The sequence below is a fragment of the Ooceraea biroi genome, chromosome 10 (genome assembly GCF_003672135.1).
Source record: "Ooceraea biroi isolate clonal line C1 chromosome 10, Obir_v5.4, whole genome shotgun sequence".
In the NCBI taxonomy this organism is placed as follows: Eukaryota; Metazoa; Arthropoda; class Insecta; order Hymenoptera; family Formicidae; genus Ooceraea; species Ooceraea biroi.
The window spans coordinates 242,985-262,070 of record NC_039515.1 but is presented as its reverse complement, the minus strand read 5'-3'; the positions used below and the strand labels follow the sequence as shown (position 1 = coordinate 262,070).

The 19,086-nt window shown below is 35.3% G+C and overlaps 2 protein-coding genes across 3 annotated transcripts in view; both read left to right on the top strand.

The window, feature by feature from the left end:
* The window catches only part of LOC105281519 (protein phosphatase PHLPP-like protein), a 51,332-nt gene extending 37,489 nt beyond the window's left edge, over positions 1–13,843 (top strand). For both annotated transcript variants that reach the window (XM_011342788.3, XM_020032334.2), the window contains exons 11-15: positions 164–447; positions 3,623–4,465; positions 4,709–4,949; positions 5,045–11,007; positions 11,176–13,843. In XM_011342788.3, the coding sequence (XP_011341090.2) occupies positions 164–447; positions 3,623–4,465; positions 4,709–4,949; positions 5,045–5,503 (1,827 nt within the window). In that variant the 3' untranslated portion in view covers positions 5,504–11,007; positions 11,176–13,843. The remainder of the gene's footprint in view (positions 1–163; positions 448–3,622; positions 4,466–4,708; positions 4,950–5,044; positions 11,008–11,175) is intronic.
* Positions 10,886–19,086, top strand: part of LOC105281516 (glycerophosphocholine phosphodiesterase GPCPD1) — a 22,411-nt gene continuing 14,210 nt past the window's right edge. Inside the window, exon 1 of the mRNA XM_020032337.2 lies at positions 10,886–10,994. The gene's annotated coding sequence lies outside the window, so the exon portion shown is untranslated. The remainder of the gene's footprint in view (positions 10,995–19,086) is intronic.

Genomic DNA, 19,086 nt, shown 5'->3' with positions numbered 1-19,086 from the left:
AAGCAAAAAACGAAATCTATGGTACTTGTTTATTCATAAAATGTCAGTCAATTTCTTTATGCGGATTCTCTCTTTTCCTTTCTCAATTTGAACGGCAAGAGAAAAATTCATTTATGTGGGTAACTAACGGACGAATAACGAAATGCGACATCTGTTTGTCCAGGTGCTAGATTTGGCTCACAATCAGTTGGACAGGGTGAACCTAGCGACCCTAGTACCACCGCAATTACAGTTTCTCGACATATCGTGCAATTCCCGGTTGCACGTGGACCCACGGCAGTTTCAAGTCTACAAATCTCAAAGGCCGATATCTCTAGTGGACGTATCCGGGCAAAACAGACCCTGTCTCCCCTCTCATCCCTTTCAACAGGAAATTGTCGCAGCAGAGAAAAATACTGAGCATCCGTGGCGATTGGGATTCTCGGAAACTGCGGGCTCGCGCGAAAAGTAAGATAAAGTTATTATTAAATAGCGAATATCTTCGTCGCACACACTGACTTCCTATTTTTGTTTTTGTGTGTAAATCCAACAAGTTTATAAAAATCATTATAGTCAAGATTGAAATCAGAATTATGTATCAGAGTGAATTTCTTTTTATTGATCCATTCAACATTTTTAGCATTCGATTGTGTCGCTAATCTGAAAACCAAATTGCCAGAAATTTATTTCTGCGGATCTCGCGATTCTCTATCAAGCAGACGCAATAATTTATAAAACTATAAATGTTCATTTTTTTAACGGTAGGAAATCTCTATTAGATATATATAAAAGTTTTAATTTTTTTCAGCATTCTGATATTATTATTTAAATTTTAAATAAATTCCCGTTTTTTTACGTTTTTGAACAGTTAGCATTGTGGTGTATAAAACATCATATGTCATTTAACGACAAACATAACTTCGAAAAACAATAGTAAATAAATGTTAAATATTCATTGCTGCGAGCAATGAATGTATATGTTTTTCGTATTTAGCAAACCATTTTATACTTGGACTGGAAAGTTTTTTGCACGTGTAACATTCACTCAACTTTTGGACCTCTGTGAAATTGGCCCCCCAACTTTTAAATTTGAACAAGATAAGTAGAGTTCTGATTGCCTCCCTCCCCCCGAAGAGTTCTAGAGTTCTCAGTACATTTTAGAAAGAGTTCTGCCACTTAAAGTAACGAAAACACCATTTGAAAAACCGGGGGGCTAATTTCACGACGCCCCCTATTCTGCGAAAAATTCAATTTTTCTTAAAGTTCTCATAAGATTTCAAATAGTTCTAGAGTACTAGATAGGTTTTAAAAATAGTTCCGCTCGAAATATCGAAATATTTGGATTTGAAAGTCTCGATTCAGGAAACGAAAACTTGCGAGAACTCCTTCAGTTTTGGTTTTAGCGCTTCGAGCTTTAATAATAATCATCAGAACTCGTGAGGAGCTACCCAGAACTCCCAATAAAACGTCGGATTTTGCGAAAACAATTTATTGTTTATTCGAGAGATGAAAAATTTTTTTCATAAATCCGAAGTTCTGTTGAGAGTTCTGCTAGCTCCCCGAAGAGTTCTAACGATTATCCTTAATACTCGATGCGCTCAAGTTGAAAACTAAAAAGTTCTGGCGACTTGCATTTTCAAAGTTAGAAAATTTTGGAACTGCGGAATTATTAAAAAATTTTCGACGTGAGGGACTTAGAAATTTTCGAACTCTGAAACTTCAAGTCGCCAGAACGTTTTAGTTTTTGACTTGAGCGCATCGAATATTAAGGATAATCGTTAGAACTCTTCGGGGAGCTAGCAGAACTCTCAACAGAACTGCGGAATTATTTAAAAAATTTTCGATCTAAGGGACTTAGAAATTTTCGAATTCTGAAACTTCAAGTCGCCAGAACTTTTTAGTTTTCGATTTGAGCGCATCGAGTATTAAGGATAATCGTTAAAACTCTTCGGGGGGGCTAGCAGAACTCTCAACAGAACTTCGGATTTATGAAAAAAATTTTTCATCTCTCGAATAAACAATAAATTGTTTTCGCAAAATCCGACGTTTTATTGAGAGTTCTGGATAGCTCCTCACGAGTTCTGATAATTATTATTAAAGCTCGAAGCGCTAAAACCAAAACTGAAGGAGTTCTCGCAAGTTTTCGTTTCATCGAGACTTTCAAATCTAAATATTTCGGTATTTCGAACGGAACTATTTTTAAAACCTATCTAGAACTATTTGAAATCTTATGAGAACTCTAAGAAAAATTGAATTTTTCGCAGAATAGGGGGCGTCGTGAAGTTTAGCCCCCCGGTTTTTCAAACGATGTTTTCGTTACTTTAAATGGCAGAATTCTTTCTAAAATGGACTGAGAACTCTAGAACTCTTCGGGGGGCAATCAGAACTCTACTCATTTTGTTCAAATTTTAAAGTTGGAGGGCCAACTTCACAGAGGTAACTTTTGGTGCCTTCGGATTACCACTTATTCCAATCGATGCAATTTTCTTAAACTAGATAGTAGGAGAGACAAGTCCCGCGCGGGGACAAAAGTAACATTTTTTACATACAGGTTAAATATCAATTACTTTTTAGAGGTATAACAAAATGAATTATACCTCCCTTTATTGGTCTATCATTACATCTGTGTTTGAGTCTCAAATAATAGATATTTAAGGAGCTATTGGTAGGTATGTCGATTGTTATTTTCATCTTGGGGCTCAGGACGAAAGTAACATACTATGGGAATGAAAGTATCAGTTCTTATTTTCGGGAAAATTAAATAAAAATATATTTTTTTTAATATAAGATAACTTTTATTACATAAAATCAAACACACAAAAATAATTATTTTTATCTTCTTAGAAAAAAACTTAATCTTCATAGGCAACAATATCAATCAATGTATCAAAGGTCTCTCTAGATGTTCTTTTTCTGTTTCGAGGCATCCTAAAAGAAGAAAAAAACATGTATTAAACTATGTACAGACACAATTTTCAGCTTATGTTGTTCAATAACATGTTACTTTCGTCCACAGAGTGTCGTGTTACTTTTGTCCTCAGACACATTTTTTTATATAAAAGCTTCATAACTTCAAAACTACGCAAGCTTAACGAAATCAATTATAAAAATTTATGAATACATTTTAGAAGAATACACCGGCAAATCATATAATAATCATATAATTACATTGATATATACACTTTAATTAGGTATATTTACAAAATAAGAAATACGTGAATAATGCAAATATAGGAATTCCGCTTTTGCACGTACAACCGGCGCGACCGTTCTGCAACGACTAGTTGAGAGGATTGAGGGGATTGGAGTGTATGTGTACGACTGTGTAACACAAACTATTTAACTATTTGTGTGGACCAGTAGAAGGCTTGTTACTTTCATGACGCTGGCTTTTGCCCCCGGTCTACTCTATGAGATGTGGCTGATTGTGAGATACGAAAAAGCTTTTTTGACAAAGGAATTCGAAATTTACCCGAGAAACTGCAGAAAATCGTAAAAAACGACAGCAAATATTTTGATGACTAAATTGTATTACATATATTATGCATCTAAAGCGAAAAACGTGCAAAAAATGATTAAAAATTTTACATACACTTAATACTAAAAAAAGTTTTTCTTATGAAAAAATCTGACATGTTTTCAGGCTGTACGTTTCTCAAGTACGCATGCCGTCCTTCTGCAACGTCGAGGGTCTATTCGGCATATTCGACGGAGGTTCCAATCAGGAGGCACCCAGCGCCCTTCAAGAAATGATCCCCCGTCTCTTGCTGGAAGAACGGACAGTGCGAGAAACATCCAAGGAATATTTGAAATACACCTTGCTGTCGGCACACAGAGAACTGAAGGAAAAGGGCCAAAAGTATGGAATAGACGCCACTTTAGTTCACGTGACGAAGTTACCGTCACAGCAAGGATACCCAAAATCCTCGGCCAAGTACATCCTGAAGGTTGCTTCCTCGGGCGATGCCAAGGCTGTCTTATGCAGGGCCGCTGGTCCCTTGACCCTCGCGGTATCCACGAAAGCTCAACCAGTCAAGAATCAGTTGGGCAACGCTGCCATGTTCCCGTTCGTGGTACCAGATCCGGTATTCGAGGAAGTGACACTGGAGGACGACGACGAGTTCATCATAGTTGCCAATCGAAGATTATGGGAAGTCCTAAGCGTGCAGGAGGCCGTGAGAGAGGCCAGGGCTGAAGCTAGTCCAGTTTTGGCAGCCAAGAGACTTCAGGATCTGGCGCAGGCTTATGGTGCCGAGGACAACTTGAGCATCGTCGTTGTTCGCTTGACGGGGCCGAGTCCTGGCGATATGGATCAACTGATGCGGGAACTTAGGCACGCAGTTGGCAAAAATAGAAACCAGACTGACGGCGTGTGTCCTTGTCCTTGTTGCGTGCCGCCAGCGGCACACAAGCCACCTGCAGCCTGCTGCTGTCATGCGAGCGAGGGCTATTATCTGAATGGCGTGTTGAAAAGCATAGTGAGCAGGTAGGATAGAAATGGAATATCGCAACCATTATTACGAAAGATATATATATACTAATAGAAAATAATTGATCGGTACTCTGCAAAATGCATTTCTGATTTTTGAAATCAACAACTGGTTTCTTTATCGAAAATACCTAAATTCCGCCTCGTTTTTTTAACGCGGAAATATATTTGTTACTATATATCTTGCAATTTCTCTGAAACGATCAAGAATGATTACAAAAGCTCTCGGTACTCGCGTAGATCCAACAAAGTTCACAGTGGCTCCGGTAGGTACTTCAAGAATTCCAGATCGTCACAAGAGAATGAAAGCCCGCCGTATAGAGACGACCGCAGCTCGCCGAGCGGACAATCGGATCAAGCGAGCGACAGCACCTTCAAGTCGCGCCATCCGTCTGGAAGGATATGGTCTGGGAGTGCAGCTTCCAGAGCCACGAGCAAGGCCCACCAAAGCATCCTCGTGCAAGAGAACGGGACGCGAAAGGTAAGACGAAACTTCTCCATAAGTTTTATGTCTCCAAGAAAATATACAGCATGCAGATCTAAAATTCTGGCTAAATTTCTTTCTTCATCTTCCAGGCGTCGTCCTGTATAACCACGCAGGAGGACACCGTTTCGGAGAGGTCGGGCGCTCTTAGCGAGGAACAGTTTCGTTGCTGGGAGTACATGCTGGAGCAGAACACTCAGTTGTTGTTCGATAAGGAGCTGGACACGCTGACGAAGGCGCCGCTGCACCGGGGTCAATCGAGATCAACGCCGCAGCTAGGCAGCAACTTGCCCTTTCTATCGAAGAGGTTTGGCAGCGCCAGGTCCTTCAACCCTTCCTTACCGCGACCACCAGTCGTCCGTTTCGGTAGTGGACGCAGATTGTTGAATGGCGGACCAAATGCAGCTTACTTCGGTAGTCTACAGAGGCTGATGCCGTACAATCTGGAGTATGACTTTGCTGTGATCCAAGAGAGAGGCGGCATGGACTCATTGGAGCAGGACGCCACGAGAATGCAGCAGTACTGGGGAGTGGCCACCACCGAGTTATAGACAAGAATCTATTTATGGAGATCGGAAACAACGGGACACAAGCGAAGGATCTGCAGATCCAAGAATTCATGACTAGCTGTGACGAGTCTGAGCGGAGTTGGAGGATCTCGCCGTTGCTATAAGATTTAATGGGTTATTAAGTAATTGTAAGTAAACTGGCTTGCGATGTCCAGATAGCGATGAATCGAATTGAACATATATACTTATGACAGCACGACATAGCTTGTCGTACATTATATGTGCAAATAAGTTCTATCCGCTATAGATGAGTAAGAGTAGAACTTATTTGCCTTATATTAATTTTATAGCAGAAGAAATTAATTTTATAGGAACCTTTTAAAAAACAAAAACACAAAATTCTCTCTTCAGAACATCGCTACATTGAGTTGTATCATCATCCAGACGTGACGCAGATTACTTACTTAGTTAATGACCTAATATTTAAGTTCTAATCTTAAGTTCTGCAGGAGGTCTATTTTTAAAATAATTTTTCACTTTTTGTATAAAGCATGTATGTATAGTATTTCGTATTACGCATTATGTCGTAGTGTTATTAGTGGTACCGATATCGTGGAGCACTTAAGCGCGGAGACTCGTCTGCTGAATCGCGATTAATCTGCACTTATTTGTCGACAGCGAACAATTCAATAAGCGGAGTAATTTATCTTGGGAAGCTGACGGGAGCAATTGCAGCTGCGATTGCCGTTGGAAGGCAGAATAATTAATAGAATACACGCGACGGAGCAAAGAGAGTACCACCCGGTCGTCATCGAGCGCGCGCGATTGTATTAGCGGTATCGATCGCGCTGATAACAATGCCACGACAAGAGATAAGCTATGAAGTTCTCCGAACCCCGTCGCGACAAAGGACTTGACGGGATTTATACCGTCACTTCGTAATTCGCTCGTTTATTGCAACTGATTCGCGTGTAATAAGGGGATCGAGCAAACCACCGCGCGCCATTACGCCACATACACATACACGCATACAAAGCTCGCTTTATTTCTTTGTAACGGTAGATACGCAGAAGATACCGCTTTATTGCGGAACGACTTTACGACGTTGAGTGACTCCGTGGAGAGTAAGACGAGTAACCAAGATTGAAAGAAATTACGCTCCATCTCTTTCGCTCTCTTTTTATTTTATCGCGCTACGTTGCATTTCGTGCTTCTCTCTTCGCAAAGTCCCGAATTACTTTGTGTACATACGTACAAACTCATTGCGTTGCGTAACAAGTGCGACTCAATATATATATATATATATATATATTATATATCTTTGATATTGCGACATTTTTTACGATAGACTATCGACAATGCTAAGAAGCACGTGATATCATTGACGTAACGCGCGAGATGACTTTATGTCATTTACTCGTTACGTCTTCCATGCGTATCACGCGCCAATATTTCGGTCCACGATACGCGGAGCGTTTCGAATGAACTACATGTTTGTTTTGCGAGAAGATATGAAAATTGTTGAACATACTACGTTGATTAAAATATTGTTGAATCGATGTATTCTTACGTAATTTGCGTTGCTTAAGCGTATACATTATTCATTTCTACCGTCATTCTTCGACCGTAAGAGAAAAATCATTCGATGAAATTATTTTTTATAAATATATAAAGGTTTTTTGTATCTTGACTTAACGTAACGTAGAACGTGTCTTCGGAAGGAATGTATTTCTACAGCAGGTTTATATTTGCAATGATATTCGGTTTAAGAAAATATTCGATAAGCACACATGTCGATGCAGAAATTCTCTGGGACACCCTATAGAGAAATTGTACCTGAGGCTGGACCAAATAAATCATGGTATGCAGTGACCCGTTGTTATCAGAGCAAATGAACTGTACATTACAAATAGCGGCGTATGCAGAACGTAACAAAAATATTCAGTATTTTAACGTGCCTGAAATTTTGCGAAACTTCAAATGTCGGGATTTTTCGATTGAAATCTATTTAAAATTTACAATCTATTCATTAGAAAAAAATCGATCCCGTGGTCTTATTTACTCATTCAATAGTTGCTTATTCGCGATTTATCTTCTCAATCACTTGCAAAAATATTATCATAAAAATATTTCTTTTGTCGAAATAAAATAATTAGAAATTTTAATTTTAAAGGATTGATATAAATTATTAAGAAGAGCTTTTCATGTGCTGCAATACAATCATTTGCGTATAAATTTCCTACTGATTTTAATGTGCCGTTATTTAGTATATTCTGACTTCCTGTTCTCATCGGTTCGACCGTGCAATCACAAATTGGTTTCTTCCGCAGCGACAAATAAATTCAACAGATGGCGATATTTGAAACATACTAACGTCTGGTCGTGTCTGCTTCTCCACCAACTAATTTCTCTGCGCCAGCCTTGAGAGGCGTTATCTTATTTGTAGCTTATTATTACACGATATCACTGCGAATTTTTCTGTCACAAAAAGAAGCCAGACGGTAGAAGATTAAATAGACTGAAACATTTTACTTCTGCACAAACTGCTGAAAATGTGCAAAACAATGATAAGAATGAGAAAATATTTAAAGAATTTGAAGTCTGCTTTTTCTTAGCGAAGTTCAACGTAAAATATAATTAGCGTTTCAGACAAAGAACTTTCAAAAAACTTTAGAAACTTATTATAAAATTCAAAAGAATGAAGAGAAAAATATTATAAAATCTTCATTTTTGAATCCTAGATAGATTTAAGTGTAACAAAAATTTTATTTCTAGGATTACCTACCAAACTATTTAATGTTTAAACGGAAATATACAAAGAAAATAAATAATTAAAATCAATATCTTTTGGCATCACAAATGTAGAATGAGCGTAATGCAGCTCTTAAATTGCACGTGAGGGAAAATAAGATTACTGATTCAGCACGTGCTTTCTCCCACCAGCATATTTGCTAAAAGCAAGATAAGCAATTTTTTATCAAGAGAAATCGGATATTCGTTATTACTTTTAACGAGAGTTTGTAATTATTCGTTATATAATTGTCTGCGATGCTTTCCATTTAATTGAAAAATTCTTTTCAAATAACAGTTTTAATTCGAAATGAATGTATTGTGTCATACAATATATTCAACCGAATATTTTTCTCTGTTGTTATTAAAAAAATATTAGTTTAATTAAAAAAACATTACTTTGTTAGAAAATAAAATGAAGCTTCCGATATAAATACTATGTATCAATTTTCAAAAGATAAAAATATACTTATATTATTTTGAAGTTATTATCAATATTGTACATCAATCAAAAATATGAAGTTTTGCGCTGGTTATTATCAATTTTGACTTCCGGGTTAGACACACATTTTCTGTCACTTTGGTTTCATGAACATTTCAATTCACTTTATCAGAGTGGAAAATAACTTAATACTGCATAACAATAAAAAAACTTAATTTTGTAATAACTTTAAGACATTGTAATTTGATATTGTTGCCCAATTAGTAACTAAATCAAATGAATTTTGTTTTCATTTTTTATTTAAAAAATAATTTCATTGTTATTTAAAAAATTATAAATAAGTTTTTAATATGATTAAATTTAGTATATCGTCATATTAGTAATATTCGGAATTAATTTAGTACTTATATGTATTTAGTATTTATAAATTACACGTGGTAATTACGGTAATAGGTTTTATTATTATTTTATTACGGCAACTAGACGTGATCAAAAACTCATTTTTCCTCATTTTAGCGTATCTTGGAACAATATCTTTACGTGCACGCGATAACTGTACGACAGTAATTACTTTGTGACTTTCCAACAACACGGATGTAAATGATGCAACATGTTAAGTAACAAGCACGACAACGATCGCAAGATCAAATGGGAGAGCAGACACGGTCAGTGTACCTTGATGTGTCGGAGTTTATGACACAACAGACACAAAGAAGAGATATGTGTTGGATCGACAAAGTTGAACTTGTTCTTGATAAACACTCGAAAAATAAAATATGTCATAAATATCACAAAGGAAAGAGAATATCAAGGCACAACAACGTAATAAAACAAGAACATAATACAAAGTGCAAGAAGATTTTAAAAAATTGTGACTAATCTCATCGGCGTCACTAATCTTATAGATCGTAGAAGCCAAAGTAAAAGAACACGCGATACCTTTAAACGATTACGTAAGCAACTATGCAATATATAATAGTATTGAATTATCAGTATATCCTCTCCGATATCATTTTGACACCAATGAAGTATTTCAAGCTCTCCATCTAACACTTTGTTCCAATATTCAACATTTTATTAACATTATTAATATATATTAGATAGTTGCAAAAGTTTTAACCTTTTTTCAGCGCTTTGATATTATTATTTAAACTTTAAATAAGTTTTCGCTTTTTTGTTTGGTTTTGAAGAATTGGCATCAAAAGTTGTGAAACGTCATACGTCATTTAACGATAAACATAACTTCGAAAAATAATAGTAAACGCGATGAACAACGAAAAGTTATATGTACTTACCGTATTCAGCAAATCATTTTGTAGTTCAGTTGGAAAGTTTTTCCGCACGTATTCACTTGGTGCCTTCGGATTACCACTTGTTTCATCAATCAATTTTTTAAAACTAGATAGTACTTTTGAAACGTGACTGAGATGCGAAAACAAAATTTTTTTCGCAAAGAAATTCGAAATTTATCCGAAAGATGACAGAAAATTGTAAGAAACGAGAACAAATATTATATAATATATAATAGTTATAATATATTATATAATATAATATTTTGATGATTGAATTGTATTGCACATATTATGCACCTAAAAATCAAAAACATGCAAAAAAAGGACTAAAACCTTTGCATACACTTAATAATTATTATAATATTTTTGATTAATGTGTTATCTCGATACTCTTTCGCTTAAATATTGCTCCATGATTCAACACGGTTTCCGTCCGATACTTTCTCCATGAAAACTATGAAAACATAGTTGAAAAGTCCATAGTGACATCGCAACATTTGATTCCAGGTAATATACTTATGAACATATCTATAGAGCATCCCTATAAAGTAGCGTGACTGGTATTCTATACTCTATAGTGTGATTGCAGCACTCCGTTGACGTCGTCGCTCTACTATATAACGGGTAGCCGAAGAGAAGGGAGAAGTGGAAGCACGAGGCATTTGCGTAATGCGAGTGAGTTGCGAGCTGGGACGTTAGTGGCATTCATTGTCAGTAGCACTTGAGCGTTTGCGCGCGTCAGAGCTTACGTTCGATCGATTTTTTTTCTTTCGGCGCGGTTTTATTCTTTTCTTTTTTTTTTTCGCTCCGCGAATTCCGCGACTCGTGAACCCGGAAGTCGATCCGGTCGACCAAAACGGCTCTGTCTGATCCGGAAGAGCGACAGACTTCCACTCGCGTGGCGACATTAGAGTGATCGAAAAAAGTGGCGATGATCGATAGCGTCGCAGTCTGGTGCGTAACAATGCAGCCTGCTGGAAGTTAGCACGTGTGGGAACCATTTCTGCAGGTGATCAGCAAAAGTAATAATGAAATTTATTAAAATTATTGTGTTTATAATATATAAGTATAGATATCGATGTCAGAACGAATGGATCAAATAGAAAGAATGTGTCTTATTGCATCAATGTAAAATTTTTTACATAAATTTACATAGCATTAATTAATTCATTGTTGTAACGATAATGCAGAAGGCAGAGAAGTCGTAAAACCAAAATTCTGATTATATATTATATACACGGTCTGTCCAGGCTCTGGTGTAACTGGTATCGAAAAAATACAAGATATCAATTAGTTTTTATTTTTTTTAATTCAACACACACTTTTTCTGAGTTTATATAATATCGCTGGAAGCGATTAAACAATTTTTCGTCGTAACGCTTTCCTTTCATCGTCAACTTAGTTGTTTTGAGAATAAGCAAAACTCGGAATCAAATCAAATCAAGCGAATACAGAGAGTGGTCGAATACTATGATGCCTTTTCTGGTTAAGAAAAGGTCGTGTACAATCTTGAATTTGTGTTTCGGTGCATTATCGTGCAGAAGCGATCCTTGCTCTGTATTTAGGCCAAACCTGAATCCCGTTCCACAAACGATTCAAAACACCCAAACAATAATCCCAAAAAATAAAATAAGCATTCACCGTTTGATCTTCGATATGAATTCTTTGTGAAGAATTGTTTTCGAATCGAAGAAAATTGTGAGCAATCTTGATTTGGCTCTTTTGTATACGCACTTTCTTCGATATTGACTCTTCCGCCATTCCATATTCTGTACCGTTCTGTAAGTGGCTCATATGGAAAACATTGTGTTTCGTCATCAGTTACGATGTTTCTCATGAAATCCGGATCAATATTGGTCACTTTTAGCATGTCTTTGTAATATTCCACTCTGATATTTTTTCTTCCTCTTCAGCGTTTGTGATACGAAGTATGCACCTTTGGTTTGCCCAAATCCTCGGTCAAAATTTAATGTACATTTAATGCTTTTAAATATGCTCTTTTGAACTCCTCGACAAGTTGTGCAGACATACAGCGGTCCGATCAAGGAATTTCAAGCACTTTTTGCACATTTTCGGGAGTACAACTTGTTTTTGACAGCGGTGCTCGAAGCGTTGCGATGTTTTCTCCGCTGTCACGAAATCAAGCATATTATCTAAAAACATTGAAATGATCCAAACAATCATTACTCTACATACTTTCATATATACTTTTTATTATTTTGTACATTTCATTACAGCTTAAGAGTTTTGCCCAGCTTAACAGAATTTAATATTGGCTCTTTGTTCCTTTGTTTCTGTTTTTTCGATGAGCGTCAATAAGATATTGTCACACTCAACGTCAAAACGAATGACGCAATATACTAGCGTGGTCATAGCTTTTGGGTGGTCATAGCTCACTAGCTCAAGTATCAAGCTTCATAACACAATCACTCATCAAGAGACGATCCGGCAGGAAAAGACTTTTATAAAAACTCAATTAGAGCCCACATCAGAGCCCGGACAGACCGTATATATGTAATATTTATATATTAGAACATTGTAGCTATTTAAATTGTGATTAGAATTTTATTTGTCGCTAATATGCATATAGAATTATCTCCAAAGTTATCTCCGTTTTCATTTCCATAGACTAATTTCCTGTCAGTAAATGTTTTCTACAAAAGCCATTTGTTCTTTGGTATCTCTTATGTTCAATTTAAGATATCTTGCAATTATGATTTTTGTGAAGGGAAGTTAAAAAAAATTAGCTTAAAATTGAACAAACACAAATGCGAAGTTTGGTGTGTCTGTCAAAACGACGTTGATATATCGATGTGCTTCGGGCAAGTATACTCGGGCTTAAGTTAAACAGTTTAAAAGCAAATTTCTTGGTCGATGGACTTTGAACGCGCACGCGAGAACGACGATGGGAAAATAGACCGCAGCTGATCGTCACAAACAACTTTCCCGGCTATGCGTCATCTGACTGCCGCGATAACAACTCGACATTAGCGTTTCTGAAATCCTGTGCAATCCCTCAATCATGGACAATAAAGATAGTCACTCTCTTTCCGGAACTCATTGCTCAAAGTGACCGATAAGGAGCACTAGAAACAGTTTCATGCATTATATAAATCTGCGGAAGCTTATCATTTTGATTGGATTCACTGTTGATACTGATTTATTGGACTTTTACTACTAATATATATTTTTAGTATATCTATTTCCAGTAGTCAACTAATATCTATCACTTTCGTTTTTAACTCAATTAACTGATTAAATATTTGAAAATATTCATAAGTTTGGGATGAGAGGTAGAGAAAGAAGGAGGGAAGGAGGGGAAGAGGTAAAGGGGAGAGAGAGAGAGAGAGAGAGAGAGAGAGAATAGAAGAGCGTAAACTTTGAGTTAACCTTGATCTTATAAATTGAATGACGAGATATCGTAAATTTTCATGGATCCCTCGAGAATTATAAATATTCATACGTCAATTAAATATTCTGAGGTCAACAAAATGATATCTTGGTAAAAAGAGAAAGCTTGTAGAATCAACGAGACCTTCGGGCAATAAATCATAAAATATATGAAGAAAAATGCGACTAAAAATTCGCATGCCAACGAAAAACTTATAATACTATTATAAATTGATTTATATTATTTTTTATATCAAGTATAACAAAATTTGTTTAAAATTCAAATCATGTTATTCTAATTCTTTCGAAATATTTATATAAATATTGTAGAATGAATCATGATCTTGATAGCAAATTAATATCTTATAAGCAGAATATAAAAATAATACAAGAATATCACATTAACATGTAACAATACAGAAGAGAAATTTTTATGTTGAGATTAAAGTTTTTCTGCAGTTCCAAAAATTAAGATAAGTTAAGAAATATCATGTAGCAGTTATGTAATATCCATTAAACTGCATATAGAGATGCAAAAAGGGAGATACAGAAATACTGATTTAAAAGCGCAACATGGTAAACTGTAAAATATTGCGTTTCTGTTCGCATAGATAACATTCTACGTTAGTTACATGTCATATACCCAAAGAAAAATAATGAAGGCATGGTCGAAAATACGTGACGTAACAAAAACATGTTTTTCTATTATGACGATGGATCTGCCCAAAGTTCCGAACCAATTCCCGGGTAGAAATTGTTTGGTAAAAGTTAGGGCCGAGTAAGGCATGCCGGTTCTGACATTCGGTCCTGATTCGGTAAACCAAATTCGGCCCGGATAAGGGGTGTAACGCATTTTACAAGTTTGGACCGGATCATGTCTGCCGTATCTGTTCCTAAGTAAATGCAGGGGGGAATTCACAACTCAAAATTTTGTATACTACTGCCGATTTTAAACAATGCTATAAAATTCGAAAAAACACTGCCAATTAATTATTCTGACAATTTAATCAAAATCCCCCCGTACCTCCCGTAAAACGACAATTTAACTTCACAATTGTCTCAATTAATTAATATTAATGATTTATAATAGGCCACTACTTATTTTTTTCAGTCCACTGCGGTTTTCCGGATGGTTATTTATAATGTGATAAGCAAATGTTTCTTGCGAGAACGTCACGCTTGGCCTGGCCATCTATCGGTCGCTTGGTAAATCAGAAAAAAAGAATATTCGACATGTCAAATAATTATTGGATCTGGCATGCCGAATCCGGTATACCGATCAAAAATCGTATTCGGGCTTTATTTGGCATACGCTAGATCAGTCATGTCAGACTAAATATTTGGCATGCCAAATAATTATCGGATCTGGCATGCCGAATCCGGTATACCGATCAAAAATCGTATTCGGGCCTTATTTGGCATACGCTAGATCAGGCATGCCAGACCAAATTTCTACCCGGGCTATAATAAATGTTATCAACGTGACGAGATTTCATTTCGTGCTAATTATATAAATAGCGAACGGAATATAAACCGCGGGCATGCCAATGTTTTTGTCGTCGACAATTCGATGGCAACAAAATTAAATATGAACCAAAAATGCCTGAAACCGAGGTGGTTTCCAAGTTGTAGACGATCCAAGTATCAAAGGTTCACTAACTTCATGATAAAGATAAACTTTGATTTTCGTGGATTTAACTTTAATGAAAAAATTTTTATCAGAATCCGATTTTGAAATTGATTTTTATTAATATTAATGTTGATGTTAAACGGAGTTAAATATGAATCAAAAATGCCTGAAACTGTGGTGGTTTCCGAGTTGCAGACGATCCAAATATCAGGGTTCACTAACTTCAAGATAAAGATATTTTTCAATGTTAATGTTAGCATAAACGATTTCTCTTTTTTTACAAAACATTGATACAATTTTAAATTTTAATTAGCTACAAAGAAATTTAACTGTCGGAAAATGAATGATTTAGAGATATTATCTAGAGATATTATCTAAGAATGACAAAAATTACGTTAATCTTGAAAGATAACAGCACTTTAACATTAAGATCTAATTAACGAGAGGAGAACTACATATGAGATAATATCAATGTGATAATCAATTTTGAATAGACATTCAGTACTAAAATAGAGATAATTGTGACTATGGTGTTATTATAAAAAAAATAAAAAAAGTTATATATATCATGTCTTATGGGAAACTGTTTTAATTATTTAGAATTTAATTTTGTTATACGTTAATATTGCCCGCAATAGCAAAGTGCTACTGATACTTTCCCCGCTTTCCCGTATCTGTAATTATGGCATTACGATAATCATAGATTGCAGTTGCTAAGGTATTAACATCTCGAAAACATGATTAAACCTGTTTGTTCGCAATATCAGCTGCCTCATTCAAAAGTACGATATCTAAGTGTTTGTCATGTATAACTCTTTAGTAGCATTCGCGTATAAAGTGCGATTTCGCCATGTCGTGCTCACAATTAATTGGCTTGACTTGACGTCAAGTCAAGCCAAGTCTTGACACGTGACAGTACGATTGGCAAATATTATTAGATGATGTGTTCTATCTATTTGAGAGTGATCATAGCGCGCGTGATCAATCGCAATTATTAGGACATCATCCGTAAAAACGTAATCTGAAAAAAAGCAGCAAGTGCAACGATAATTTGTAGATATTGCTCGCGGTTCGATAGTCTATATTCTATATTCTATACTAATATATAAAGAGGTAAAGTTTGTTCCATTGTTCGGGGTAATCTCAGAAACTACTAAACCGATTTGAAAAAATCTTTCACTGGTGGATAGCTTAGATCTTCCTGAGTAACATAGGCTATGTGCAATCGTCTTGCAACTTCTAAAAATGTGCGCGTCGTAAAAAAATACGTTCTTTATGCTTTATATTTTCCAAATATACCGAGCGCGCGAAGCGCGCGAGGAACAAGCGCCAGCTAGTTATTAATAAACGCAAGAGACATAAAAACGTCTTTTGTAATCTCAATTGTGAAATCGTTTCTGGCATGTTAATTTTAAATTGGTACTCAGAAAATATTATCTATATCTAATAAATATCCTTAAATGTTGCTAATTGGATTGCTAAATATTTTACAATCATCTCAACTTGCTGTCGAAAACTTAAAATTATTGTTTTCGCGCCACTAAATTGCAATACTTCACAAAATATAATCTTGATGATTTTCAAGTACACTCGCAAAAGCTTCAAAATTTTTCGATCGCTTGTAATCGAGAAAGCAACATAAATATATATCATCTGTGATATTGATGATGTTGAATCAATTATTAATAATGATAATAGGGATAAATGTAGCGCATATGTATTTAGGACTATTGACCATTAACTTGTCGAATTATGAAAGATTTATTAAATTTATGAAAGATTTTTATTTAATTTTTATTAATTTTTATTTAGTAATTTAAAAAAAGTTTAAGATATTATATTACGCAATGTATACAAATATATTTAAAACATCTCTCTAAAATATTTAATACATTTTTAGTTTCACACAATTTGATAAAACGTATCATAAAAATAGAAATACATAGATTTTTTTCTTTAGATTATGATTGTCTTTCCCAACTATAAAATGATTTTAACTTATTGCCATGCGAAACTTTCAACCTACAAGAAGTTTCGAAATTTTCCGAAGAGTTTGCGGAATATTTGCTATGGAAATAAACAACAGGCCTAATGACTCTTGTTGACGTCACTGTTGATCTAAAGCTCTCATTCGTAATTCAATAGACCTCTCAACTTGTGTTATGTCTATAGCTATAACTAGCTCTGATTTGATCTGCTCTAATCCGCCGCATTTGTGTACGCTTTCGATTTATTGTTAGACCTGTTACGAGCTCACGTGCTCACGTGCGTAGACTTACATACTCGTGCTTACGTGCGTTTCACGAGTGATGACTGGATTGATGGTTCAATGTTCTTTCGCGTTCTGCGTATTCATGACGATGATGATGCATCATCATCCAAACCATCATGCAAATTTTAATAAACGTGAATTAACCGGAGGTTGTTTCAATTGCTATTATCGGAACACGCATCACACATGTACGAGTTTTCTTTCTAAACGAGAAAGACGATATAGTTCACACGTGCATATTATAAACGCTAGATATTAAATGCATACAAAAATTTTAGTCAATTTTTGCACGTTTTTCGCTTTAAATGTATAATATATATGTAACGTAATTCAGTCATCAAAATATTTACTCATTTTTTACGATTTTCTCTCGGGTAAATTTTAGATTTTTTTGAAAAATACGAAAAAAATATTTTCGTATCTCAGCCACATCTTGAAAGTGCTAGTCCAGTTAAAAAATATTATATCGATTGGAATAACTGTAGTAATCTGAAGGCACTATTATAAGTTGAATGGATACGCCACGAAAAACTTTTTAGCCCAAGTCCAAAATGATTTACTGAATACGAAAATATGTAGCTTTTCATTGTTCATCGCGTTTACTATCTTTTTTATGTTTATCGTTAAATCATGACATATAATGTTTTATAAACTGCAACTTGCCAACTCTTGAAAAACGTAAAAGAGTGACAATTTATTTAAATAATAATACCAGAGCGCTGAAAAGAAGACTAAAACTTTTGTGTACACTTAATATATAAATATGAAATAATATATAAATATAGATTATATCTTTAATACGAAATATCGAAGAAGTTTGTAGCCCTAATTTTTAATATAAAATGATTTTTGAATTTTTAACACATAAGATGTCTTTTAAATTACTCTTAAAGCTATAAATCCATTGAAATGCAATTAAAATTAAATAAAAAAGATCTCGCACTCCAACTAAAGCTTAATTCGTGAAAATTATCAGTATGATAGCTTTGCATAATGTCATACACGTGGAAGCTCATTTATAGTACCGCTAATCAATGCACACCGGTCACGTTTCTCTGCTGGAACGCGCTCTTATCATAGATCCCCCTGTCATTTAATACGAATAGTTTTTGTAACGACTGCTTTCCTGTCGAACTTCCTACGAACTAAAATTGAGTAACATTGAAATGTTGAATTTCTACTTCACCGCTTTATCCACTTTATTTAGAGAATTTTTACAAAATCTCAAGCGAGCGATCAAAATAAAAAAAAAACAGATAATTTATTGGAATAGCATAAATGTTTAAAAGAGACATTCCAACTGAGGTATTAATTTTTAAAAAATATTTTGATCCGGTCGAGTGACGTCATTTTGGACGCACATCAGTTAGTTCAGCTCAAATCACGCGCAATCGAATACAAATTCGACACACATACTACACATGTAAATAAGCTCCATGAAACATATTGTTTATGGTGGCAAGAACAACAAAATATTATTGATGCAGTTAGTTATAGAATGCAGTGATATATCTGGACGTATACATATGTACCTGGACAATGGTTACGATGGAATGGAATTTGCCGCATTTTTGCTGGATTTCCGCTGGATTTCCGCAGTGAGGGGAAGATACGATGAAAATGTCGATTGATTCCGGGGAGAAGTGTACTATCGATTTTGACATCGTAGTATTATATATGTAATAGAACGAATTGACGACGACTCATCGATTATTATTTTAGGGTTCTTTATATTGCATGAATTTTCCGTGTTGGTTCGTTCGATCTTCTACCAATTTCTGTTCTCTCTCTCTCTCTCTCTCTTTTTCT